Source organism: Achroia grisella, unplaced genomic scaffold (assembly GCF_030625045.1).
Source record: "Achroia grisella isolate CSIRO2021 unplaced genomic scaffold, CSIRO_AGI_Agris_v1 utg780, whole genome shotgun sequence".
NCBI classification, from domain to species: domain Eukaryota; kingdom Metazoa; phylum Arthropoda; class Insecta; order Lepidoptera; family Pyralidae; genus Achroia; species Achroia grisella.
In genome coordinates this window covers 1,442,025-1,454,223 of record NW_026713020.1, presented here as the reverse complement: position 1 = coordinate 1,454,223, position 12,199 = coordinate 1,442,025, and the positions used below count along the sequence as shown (strand labels likewise).

General features: G+C 30.5%; 2 protein-coding genes across 2 annotated transcripts; one reads left to right on the top strand and one right to left on the bottom strand.

The window, feature by feature from the left end:
• Positions 1 to 301: 301 nt before the first annotated feature.
• On the top strand, positions 302 to 4,411 carry LOC131850880 (uncharacterized). The gene is made up of 8 exons (XM_059201260.1): positions 302 to 932; positions 1,043 to 1,200; positions 1,296 to 1,404; positions 1,736 to 1,821; positions 2,131 to 2,271; positions 2,905 to 3,004; positions 3,369 to 3,521; positions 4,270 to 4,411. The coding sequence occupies exons 1-8, from the start codon at positions 302 to 304 to the stop codon at positions 4,377 to 4,379; spliced, it is 1,488 nt and encodes a 495-aa protein (XP_059057243.1). The 3' UTR covers positions 4,380 to 4,411.
• A 55-nt stretch (positions 4,412 to 4,466) lies between these two features.
• Positions 4,467 to 8,802, bottom strand: LOC131850881 (3-ketodihydrosphingosine reductase). The gene is made up of 3 exons (XM_059201261.1): positions 8,071 to 8,802; positions 6,779 to 7,020; positions 4,467 to 6,487 (listed from the first exon to the last, which is right to left on the bottom strand). The coding sequence occupies exons 1-3, from the start codon at positions 8,615 to 8,617 to the stop codon at positions 6,275 to 6,277; spliced, it is 1,002 nt and encodes a 333-aa protein (XP_059057244.1). The 5' UTR covers positions 8,618 to 8,802; the 3' UTR covers positions 4,467 to 6,274.
• Positions 8,803 to 12,199: the final 3,397 nt, after the last annotated feature.

Below are 12,199 nucleotides of genomic sequence, written 5' to 3'. Positions count from 1 at the left end.
GTACCTACTTATCACTTCTACAATTTTAGTAACTTCCATCCTTTTTTAGTGGAAGTACTATATAAAAAATTAGATACCTACTTATTACATCTACTTAATTAGATACACATTATAATTAGACATGTAAAGACAAGTGTTACAAAGAAACGAACCAGAACGTTTTCTAGTCATTTTAATTATTAGATCCGTTAAGTTATCCCATTAGAACGAGTGAGGCACACTGCGAAACCAGTGCACAGTGCAGAAGTAAATACCATTCGGAGCTGACAACACATTTTTAAATTATCAAGGACATATTAATATGTATAATATGAAATCACACATTTTTATTTTATTATGGGCTATATTATACAGTGACAGCAAATATTGGTACTCAGCATCAGTTACAGAAAGAGATGCAAGTTTCAAGACGTCACATTACAACGAAATCTATCCGAATTATGTACAGAATTATACTCAGAAATATTTACCAGTACATATAAGAAATAACACTAGCCTTTTAGAGGAAAAGGAATGGAATGGTCTTAGAAAGCCACTGCTTGCAGAAAAATGGGATTTAAATCAGTACCTTCCAGCTAAAAATCTTACACAACGACAGACACCTTTCGTATATTCGTCAATGAAGCCGGAAACAATAAGATACAATCACACTATAAACGTTATAAATGTGATCAGGAGAGGACCTAATAGAAAAGTTATTCGTAAAAAGTGTCCAACTGTAAAATCGTATAGAGAAGATAAACGAAAAATATTTTCGAATGTAACAGACAAACGAAGGTTTTTGGAAGTTTTTGAGGTAGTGCAATTCGAGCACGTTTCTTGCATATCAAGCAGTGGACTAGAAGGAACTTGCTTGCACGAGTATGAATGCGAAACTACTGGAGGGACTGCCATGGGTACCTGTGCTGACGGGTATGGAAGTTGCTGCGTAAGTAAGTGCCAAGTCTAAGCATTAAGTTCTATTTTTAAAAAAACTTTGAGACTTGTAAGTCTTAAAGATTTTTTTTAAAAATACAACATCACCAGTTCTTCAAATTTGCAGATCAATTCCAGTGCGACGATCATATCAGTACCTTCGTAGGATGGTTTACCAATCCAGGTTTTCCTTCACCAAGTACGGAGAGACTGTCATGTACAATTACATTAAATAAAGCTTCTGAAGATATTAAACAGATACGTTTAGATTTTGTTAACTTTGAGGTAACGTCTATCATACAAGACTATATATATACATACATAAATATTTATAAATTATTTTATATGAATTATTTTTATTTTACTTTTTTCTTTTTAAGCTACTACCACCATACGCTGGAACTTGTGAAGAAGATCAATTTATTGTCTCGGGACAAAATATTAATAATGTGATACCTATTTTATGTGGTATCAACACAGGCCAACATGGTATGTAACCATAATTAAAATAACTTAAAGTAATCCAAAGCAATTACTATAATTGTTTTTTGTTGAACAAAATCTCAAACAATAAGAAAGGTAGGTCTGTTAAAATATATCATGTCGCCAGTGGTCGATTTATCAATACTAATATCATAAATTCGAAAGGCTGTTGATTATCTATTCTCGGCGAAACGGCTGAATGGATATTTGTAATTTGGCAAGAACATAGACAATATCACGAGGGCGGACATACACTATTTTCCATTTTAAAACAAGCAACGTTGTCGCGGGTAACTGGTATACTAAATATAATAATAAACTATTGTGTTAATTTCAGCGTATATAGAGGTCGGTGATGCAGATGGACCTTTATATTTATCAGTTCAAACTGTATCCTCAGATAGTAGACTGTTTTCTATAAAGGTAGGTGCCTGAATTTAAATACATAGACTTACAGGGTTAGTCCTAAAAACTATTTAGATATATCATGTTAAAAACCAGGCAGAAAACTGATTGAAATCTTTCAATCTAATCCAATAATACCTATTATTCTTAATGTAGAGTGTAATGTGTAGTTTTGATGTAATAAATTTGAATCTCGTTCGCCAAGAAACAAAGTGAAAATCTGAATATATTTTTTTATCATAAGCTGCGGTCACGTGATTAATTCAATACGAAATTATTCTATGCATATTAATGATTTATATGTATAGATATTATTTCCAATTGTAGATCACACAGTTGACGTCGTTTGATGAAATGGCAGCACCAAATGGATGTTTACAATTTTTTACCGAATCTGACGGATACGTGGAATCCTTTAACTACCGTGACAAATCAGACATAGGAATTGCAAGGTACCAAAGTTATTTGGTAAGTAAAGTTTTGTCTTATCTCAATTACCTTTTTGGTATAACACCTAATTACATACCTACCAACCAAATAGGTAGGTACTACCTCTACGATAATTACTGACAATCTTCAGGAGCCAGCTGATAGACAGTGGTATACCATAGGTAGGTACGAGTACAGCAGTCAACATACGTAGATTATATTAGGTACTAATATTATAAACGTGAAAGTTTGTGAGAACGGATTTTGATGAAACCTACAGAAATATAACTTATATATCACAATAATTTATAGGATATATACCTAATTGAAAAAGATATTATGTAAATTGGGGGAAAGAATAGAAGTCAAGTAAGTGTGATGCAGGCGAAGTTATGCTGCTCAGGTTGACATAGATAATTTTTAATGCATGAAATTAAAAACATACTCCCTTTTTTCAAATTTCAAATTATCACTAATTAAAAGAACAAAGACTGATAGGTAATTTATCTACAGTGGGCAATATAATATATAGTAGGTACATGTAATATAAAAAAACTATTATAATGGGAATAATTCCTATCAATTGCAGCAAAATCATCAGCGTCTGCGTCTTGTGAATTCGAATTTTTGAGATCAGATGGTACTTTAATATGGACGCCTTCTCATTTTCAGAACAACATGAATTATGCAATGTGTATAAAGCGCACACCGGGGACTTGCAGCATAACGTACAGTAAATCGGATAGTATGCAAATAGTGAATTACGATGCAGGTATCTATAATTCAATATGTACTTAATTAAGATTTTAGATAAAACAGTCAATCAATTCTGTCTGCCATTAAGGTATATTTTTTAATTCACCTAATAACTTAGCTTCCTATAAATGAAATAATTTATACAATCAAAATAATTAGTCAAATTTTCCTCTTTACAAAGATAAATTATTAAGCATATTAACATAATACGTGTCCGAGAAACGACTAAAATAAGTTTTTAAAAACCGTTATGTTCAAAAATTAAATCTACACAAAAGTTTCCGAATAAATAGTTAATCAGCTCGAATATTTACTACCTAATACCTACTACCTACTTATTAGATAGTTAATTAAAACTTAGATTTACTTTTAAATTACAGATGGCTTACCAATTATTCCACCTGGACAAGCGGGAGTGGAAATATTCAATTGCCCTAGTGATTGGTTACTCATAGCAGCAACGAGGCTTTGTGGCGATCGTCTTAATGATGGCTCGATATTACAGGACTTCTCTTTAGATGCTGCAATTACAGGTAAAATTACTTTTGTTCCTTTATAGGTTTTTTATGGGTGAGTAGGTAATGGATGGAACTATCCTGCGCTATCGGTATTCGGTGACGGTGCACCAATAGAAAAACATATGAGCATGAATTCAGGTCAGTAAACCGATCGGAATTCTCCAGGAATTAACCATGATTGTTGCATGGGAGACCAGCCCGAGGTTCTCTGAACTGTTTTCAGTAGATAACTAGCTACTTACTGGAGTAGTGCTTTTAAATTAACGTTAGGTTCAGATGTTTTACTATTATGTACATGACATTAATGCAATATATATATGTGCATGCATTTTATTACATTTGTATCCACACGAGTAGTACCGATTTTATTAGTGCCAAAATTGAGACTAAAGATGTTTTCAAAAAACCGATCGAACCTAATTTTATTTAAAATCAGTGATATTTTCTACATTGGTATACAAGCTGGATGTAACCAAGCTATTAAGTAATTTAATAAATAATTACTTAAAAAATTCTGTTCTGATTTCTTCAAAACAAACGATACCTAATTGTCATAGTCGTAGAATACTGACGGATCTGACTATTAGAATACTGACGAATCTGACTATTAAATTAATAGTCAGATCCGTCAGTATTCTACGGCTATGACGCTATTATTGTTTTAACCTAACTATATTGTCCTTAAAATAATATATTATATATTTTTATATGTATGATAGTCTTTATATCTAATTATTATAATATACAAAAATATTAATTTCAGATAACAACGCCGGTCCTATTGTCGTGTGGTTTAGATCAGATGGTGGGTATGTAGGTCGTGGTTTTAAACTTCATTATCAACAGATTACTTGTAATGATCGTGCTATTTAGTTTCATATGGTATCATAGTTGTTTTCTTTTTAATAAATACTTTGTTCAATTTAAAAAATACATTTTATTTTTACATACAAAAAAATAAGGCACATTTAATAATGTTTATATGCAATATTATATAATTTTTAATTTAAAAGCAATAATGTAGTGTAGCAGTAATGACTCAACCCTAGCAAAGTCACTTTTGACATACTAAAATTAAGTGTTTTATCATCATCAATGCTTATTACAAAATTTGATTAACATTTATACTAAAATTAAATAACATATATTTTATATATAGTTGTGTAACTGGTACAAAATTGTGCTTTTTAATTTAAAAAAATATGAATTTAAAATCTCTTATAGATTGAATTCTTTTTTATATTACATTCAATTATACAAGTACCTATATATTATAAATCCTATTCATACAAATATTTTTCTGTGCTAGACATATGCATAAAAATTCACGCAAGTTACAGATAAACAAAAGCGAATGCACTGGGATACATTCCCATTACAAAATAGTATCAGACATATATATAATAAAAAATATTTGAATAGTATAAATACCTATGCATAATGTATATGGTACGTAACAGACACTGGACCAATAACATATGTGTATGTGTATTAGAATAAAAATAAAATATTACTAATTAAAAGAGCTTATTCATTGATAAATTATTCCTTTTTCTTTACAGAAACTCAGCTATAGCAATTTTATCGAGATATAGTAGAATGATGAAATTTTTGTAGTAAATCAATAACATGTTCTTTGCAAATCAGAAGGACTAAATCCTACTTCATAATCATTAATACATAATATTCCCATTAGTTTACCATTTCTGTTACACTAGTAAATTATGCTAGTAGGTACATAGTTAATACTTTTCTTTATTTATTATTTTATCGCAAATTTGAGTCATTAATTTTTAGAAAGTTTTGGCCTATCATCTTGGACGCATCACGTTACGGCGCGAATAGTTATATAGCGTATATAGCTGCGCAAGCTATATACCTTTGCAAGATACTGAAAGTTGAGTGCTAATTAATAGAACTAGAACAGTTGCCCCACTAAGCTACGCCCCACTGAACAGCAGAAATCCATTTTATTACTGTAAACCGAGTGTTAACAGTGAAACAATTGTTACATAAACATACACTTTCTACAAGTACATCTTAAGTAGAAAAATGTATCAAAGAAAAATTTACATAAATTTTTAACACATGAATCAAACTTTAAAACACCGACAATATATAATGTTAATACAAATATCTATTTTTACACATATCATCAATCATAACAAATTTGGATGTTTTCCTTATATAATCATCAACGTCATACATAAGGTAACAGAAACAATTCTGCTATATTCTAGTAAATGATATAGATATACGAAAAGTAAACAGTTTATTTCTAAACCAGTTTAAATACTTAATTGTAATAATTTCACATAATCACCAAGACTAATAATAAAATTCAACTTATTAACATACGGAATATTCTTTGGTAAATCTTAGTATTTAATTCCAAATTAATTTTAAAGAATTAACATAGAAGTTATTACAGTTTATTAATCACGCTGGATACATATACATACAATACACATTACAAAGTGAATAAATACTTAATGAGTTTCCACATGGTTATAAAATATTTTATTTTTATTTTACAAGTGTTCTAGTTTATAAAATTTGCTTACATGCATTCACAATTTGAAAAACAAATATAGGTAATTTAAATAGTTTCAATACTAGTTTACAGTTTCAATAGCCCCAGTTCCTTTACCTATTCACCTTGTCAACTTCTTAATATCCACATTCCGTTGTGGATATTAGTTTATAATAGTTGGTGATAAATTATGAGGTATATGTATATGCACAGTGATAGTGGTATACAAAATAAACTATTTTTCTTTCTTTTCTTCCTCTTTGTTTCTTTCAGTCAGTCCATCCTTCACAATCTTGTTGAAAGTCATAATAAAATTTACCATAATTGCTCGAAGAAATCCCATAGAAAATACTTGTATTAGAACTTGTGTGGTGCTCTCAACTGATGCTCCAAACAATATTGATAATAATTGTCCAGATATACCATATACAGAATATATTTTTCCAGTCTGAAATGCAAGTAATTGAATGTAAGAAATACATTGACAAATACAACAATATTACTAAAAAGGTTTAACTTTTCAGACTCATAAATTATTACTGTTTTTTTATAGTGCCAAATTATATTATATTATTTTAGTTTCAGCAACTCAGGAAATCCTAAATGTTTAGCCATGAAGTTAAGCCTCATTAAATTAAGAGTTCTGCACTCAATGGACTCAGACTCACACTGCCATGTTTCAAGCAATCTCATTATAGTATTATAAATTAATTGTAAATAAGCAAAGAACACAACATACCAGTGCATCATGGATAAGTTTCTTGCCAATTTCCTCTGGAGGATGTAAACCTCCAGTACCAGATATAAGTTTAGTTTCCTTGGGCTTTGTTAACTCTTCAGTCTTTAAACCAGGTGTATCAGTATCTGGTGGAAATGACACTGTTAACCTAACTGAAGTACCTACTAATTCCATCTGGACTGCTTCTGCTAAACCACGCAAGGCCCATTTGGATGCACTGTATGCACTGTAGCCATAAATTCCTGTTAAAAAAATGTAGATGTGATATATTGAATGAAACATAAAATTTGTAATTAACTACAAATGGCTACTTATCTTATTTAGTAATAGAAAATCCATATCTTTATACTAAAATAAGCTATGATATTATTGAAATCAGTGGATGTAGTATTTAGGGATTTATATACCCTGTACTTAAGAATATACAGGGTGTCCAAGAAATCAACACCAAGCCGAAACGGGGTGACAGGATTGATTGTAACCATCATGAGAAAAATCAGAAAAAAATCTATCCCATGCAGTTTGAAAATTATGGGCATTTAAGAAAAACATAGACATTTGGTCAAACTGTAACCATTTTTCACAAGCTCTTGGTAGTTTCTTAATTTTACAGCAATATGATTAGAGAGATTGATAGTGGACATTCTTGCTATGAGTGAGTGAGACAGATAGTGATGCTACTTTTACCAAAGTCAACAAAAGTATTACTTACTTTTGTTGACTTTGGTAGAAATTTATAGAATAATGAAGAATCTTGACCTAGTTTAGTTTAAGTTTATTGGAATAAAAGTCAAATAGAGACATAATCACCTGGATTTTTGTTATTGGGGCGTTCTAAAAAAAAGTTTACTCAAAGCCCATTGAGCGCATAGCTGAGCTGCATTAACAAACATCACTCCGTTTCGGCTTGACATTTAATGGAATAGAATAGAAAGTCATTTATTCAATAAACTTAATTTAAGCACTTTTGAATAGTCATAGGTATTTCATTCTTTTAATCTACCCCTCATTTGGAAAGCTGTCTTATCACAAGAAGAACGAGTAAGAAACCTGCACTTTGCTTTTAAATAATCATTGTAATTTTACATTTCCAATTTGAAACATGCGAATACAAACCACCAACTAGCACCAATTTATTGAGTTCTTGGACAGCTTGTATAAAGATGAGCACATATCTATTTACAGAATGTTATATATAAAAGAATGATGTAATTGTTCAGTATTAATGTTTAACTCAAATTCAAACAGAGACAATATTTAGAAGTCAATACTGATGAAATTTTCACACTCACCAATGAAAGCTGCTTCTGAAGAAACAAAAACAATAACACCTTCATTTCTCTTCTTCATGCCAGGTAGAACATATTTAGTTGAGTAAGCAGTTCCAAAATAATTGAGATCAATCATTTGCTTTATATCTTCAACTTTCATATCTTCGAATTTTCCACAAATACACATTCCCGCACAATTTACCAGCATAAATATGGGAGCTACATTTTGTTCCAGACTAGACAAACATGTCGATATAGAATCATAATCGGATGTGACATCTAGTGAAGCATACTGTATTTTTTGGATATTTTTATCTAAACATTGAGAAGTAATTTCATCAACTGCTGACTTAAGATTATGCACATTGCGGCCTATGATAGTAACGTGTGCACCTAACCTCGCCGCTTCCACAGCAGCCGCTTTCCCTATGCCGCTGGAGCCACCAGTGATAACGACATGTTTTTGCTTTAAGTCCTTGTAAACAGTTTTTTTATCTAACGAACTACTTAATATATACGCTAATAGAGCAACTAAAGTGATAACAATAATTACAACGTATAAAAACATATTTAAAAGGGAATAAATGTAATATTATTATGCGTACTTATTATTGGAATTGGAATAATTAAATACAAACAAATTTTATAATTATTCGGTCAGCCGGCGTAGAGAAACCGCTATAAAAATTAATAAAACCATGGACAATCACTGAAAATACCTCACCTCACCCAAAGCGACAAGATAATTTCAGTAGTAGTAGTAGTGGTATATTTTATCCACAAGTGGATAGGCAAAGGTACGAGACCATACAGCCTAATCTTCAGTAGTATTTCCATGAAATTCAAAAATTCTTCATGGCGATATCGCCAAATCTTTTCATTAATTATAAGTTTGTTTTAAGTCCTTGTATGTGTCCATAATTGAAATGTTTATAATTCTCCGATAGTTGCTATGATAAAGTCGTAAATTGGTTTAAAAGTTGCAGTGCATTTGAATAGTTCTTGAAGCGATGGCGGAATAATCTTATATAGTTCTTGAAGCTTGGCAATGAGCAAAATTCTGTTTAAATTGAAGGCCGGGCAATAAAAAAATATATGTTCTAATGTTTGATTTTCGTTACTAGAGCATAAAAGACAAATCGGAGAATTAATGATCTTCATTCGGTGTAAATGTGCATTGAATTTACAGTGTCCAAGTCGCAGTCGACAAATTTGAGTATAAAATCTTCTCTCTAAAAATATTTTTCCCTGAATAAACCAGGGTTTTTTGCCAATAGTACTGTTTATACCTGCATGCCAAGTACCTTTATCTTTGGTAGTACGTTTCCAATCTTCTTCCCAATTTTTTAATAAGTTTTTCCTAATTTCAGGAATTAAATCTTGCCAAGGTAAGCAAATTTTTTTAGACTCGCCACCCAATCTATTGACAGTTTTGACAAGGTAATCTACTTCTTCATTACCTGTCACACCTTTGTGTGCCGGTATCCAAGTAAATATAATTTCTTTTCCTTTATTAAACAAAACAGTCCATACTTCTTTAATTTGGTAAATAATATAGCTTGTTTTGGCACTAAATGAATGATTTTGCAACGCTGATAAGACTGACATGCTGTCACTAATGATAAGCCACTGATTATGAGGTTTAGCGCATATGTCTTCGTTAATATAATGCAAAGCTTGCAAAATAGCCAAGGCTTCGGCAGTAAATATACTAGTAATGGTAGGTAATCGAAATCCATAACCAGTTTTTATGTCGCTATGGTAAAAACCTAATGACACACCTTGGTCATTTTTTGAACCATCTGTATATATTGTGTTAAATGAAGGCCATTGAGAAAGATGTTCATAAACTTCTTCTTTACATTTTAAGTTCTTATCTGTTTCTATTGTCATATTGCAAAATTTACTGTCATATGTCCCTTCATAACATGCCCACTTATTATTTGCCACATGAATATTATTTTGCTCAATTATAGTTTTCATTGCAGAGAAATCAAGGAGAATGTATGGGAATTTTATGGAATTAGAAGAAGAAGCAATGGTTTGAGAATCTGTAATTTTTTGTAACAGTGAATTATTGGAAAAGCTATGTAATTTTAGCAAGAATTTAAATTTAAGAAATTTGAATCTTAATGACAGAGATGGAATGTTGCATTCTACTTGGAGAGAGACTATTGGAGTTGTTTTCATTGCACCAGTGATTAGACGCAAATTATTATTTTGGATTGTCTCTAATTTTTTTAAGAGTGTGGGGTTGGAAGCAAAGCAAAGGTAACTGTACTCAAAGTGAGAACGGACTATGGATTTGTACAACATAAGTAAAATCTTTGGATCAGCCCCCCAAAATGTTTTGGAAAGGCATTTTAAAATATTAAAAGCTCTAGAAGCTTTATCAGATATATTACAGACATGCTTATTCCAAGATAGATTTTTTGTTAATGTTACACCAAGAAACTTGGCTTCAGCTACTACAGGCAGTATGCTACCATTATAATTAATATTAGCATGCAAAGTTCTTGATCTACTGAATATAACAACTTTAGTTTTATCTAAACTAATATCTAATTGTAAATATTTAAAATAAACATTTAATTTCTTTAGAGCTTTGTTTATTTTATTTTCTACTATATGAATATTTGAGCCTGAACAGTAAACTAACTCATCAGCAACCTGTAAATTGCTGACTTCATTACCAAGAATAATATTAATTTTATGAATATACAAAATAAATAACAGTGGACTCAATATTCCCCCTTGACATACACCTATATATGAAGATTGTGGACCATATAAATTATTATACAGAAATTATATATTATAAATTATTATTAAGATACACATGAGCAAGCCTTAAGGCGTATCACTGAGTTGGAGCTTGAGTTAAAGCAGGCATATCTTAAAATTAATGATCTTGACACAAAATTTGAATCTCAACAAAGTAATGAGATTAGTAATTTATATGATGAGCTTATTAGTGTCGACTGTATGCCTCCTTCTACTTCAGTTCCATGCAGCCATCCAGTTGTGATTGACCTTACTAGCGACACATCACAGGGCAACTATAATAATAACATATGTATGTTGAGTCATAATAAATTAAAAAATATTTAAAATTAAAAAAGTTTATAACTAAGACTCGGAGTATATTATATAAACGTTCCAAAAATGGTCAGTTGCTGAAAAAAACTAGTTTAAACAATTTAAAATTGCATGATTATATTAATAAGTATAATAATAAACTAGTGGAAAGCCAAAAGTTATATGACATGGATACAAGTTACCTAACTTCAAAAATAAAGAGTTTAGAATCATCGCTTCATGATTTAAATAACAAGTATACTATCTCACAAAAACAAATCCAGGAGCATATTTTAGCAATGGATGATTTGATTGATGTCAGTAAATACAATGCTGACCGTTTTGAGTCATTAACTAAACATTGTACATGTGATCATTCAACTTTGCCAAATAATAATTCAGTTTCAACTGTGCAGATAAATGAAGTTCAGGGGATTTGTGTCAGTGACTATACTCCTAAAAGTAGCACAATGGTGTTTTCTGACAATAGGCTGTAATTTTGGGTCTATATTGAAGTATCATCTTAAGGGTGATGTATTAAATTACTGTATGCCAGGGGCATCATTTGCACAAATTATTAACAAAATTAAATCTACTAAAATGAATAAAATGACCACAGTTGTGTTATTTTTTGGTAATAGTATTAAATTAAATAGACAGGATATAATTAAAGGTATTCAATATTTGTTACAATTGAATGTATATAAGATTGTATTGTGCGCTCTTCCTTATACAAGTAGCCATTATCATGAAAAAATTAACAATAAGGTACATTACCTTAATAATTTATTACATACATTGACATGTCGTCATAGTGACGTTTTTACATTTTTTGACACTAATAGTTTTATTAGTGATTTTTATTTGACAAAAGATACAATGTATCTTTCTAAATCTTCTAAGAATAAAATAGCCACTTTAGTGGCTTATAATATTGACTTCATGAACAGTTTACATGGTAAACTTCAATATAAAAATTGTGACATAACAAATGATTCTATTAATTTTTGTTTAAATAGTGATATAAGTAATTTGACTGCAGATTTAAACTGCTAACAAAGACAAAGGGAAA

What these genes read in the sequence shown, in the direction of transcription:
- LOC131850880 (XM_059201260.1), top strand. Translation starts at nt 302, where the DNA reads ATGTATAATATGAAATCACACATTTTTATTTTATTATGGGCTATATTA. An exon ending in CAAGGTACCAAAGTTATTTG is followed by an intron (nt 2,272 to 2,904) that starts GTAAGTAAAGTT and finishes TCTCATTTTCAG; the next exon opens with AACAACATGAATTATGCAAT. An exon ending in AATAGTGAATTACGATGCAG is followed by an intron (nt 3,005 to 3,368) that starts GTATCTATAATT and finishes TTTAAATTACAG; the next exon opens with ATGGCTTACCAATTATTCCA.
- LOC131850881 (XM_059201261.1), bottom strand. Translation starts at nt 8,617, where the DNA reads ATGTTTTTATACGTTGTAATTATTGTTATCACTTTAGTTGCTCTATTA. An exon ending in TTCAGAAGCAGCTTTCATTG is followed by an intron (nt 7,021 to 8,070) that starts GTGAGTGTGAAA and finishes TTTTTTTAACAG; the next exon opens with GAATTTATGGCTACAGTGCA. An exon ending in AACTTATCCATGATGCACTG is followed by an intron (nt 6,488 to 6,778) that starts GTATGTTGTGTT and finishes CTTGCATTTCAG; the next exon opens with ACTGGAAAAATATATTCTGT.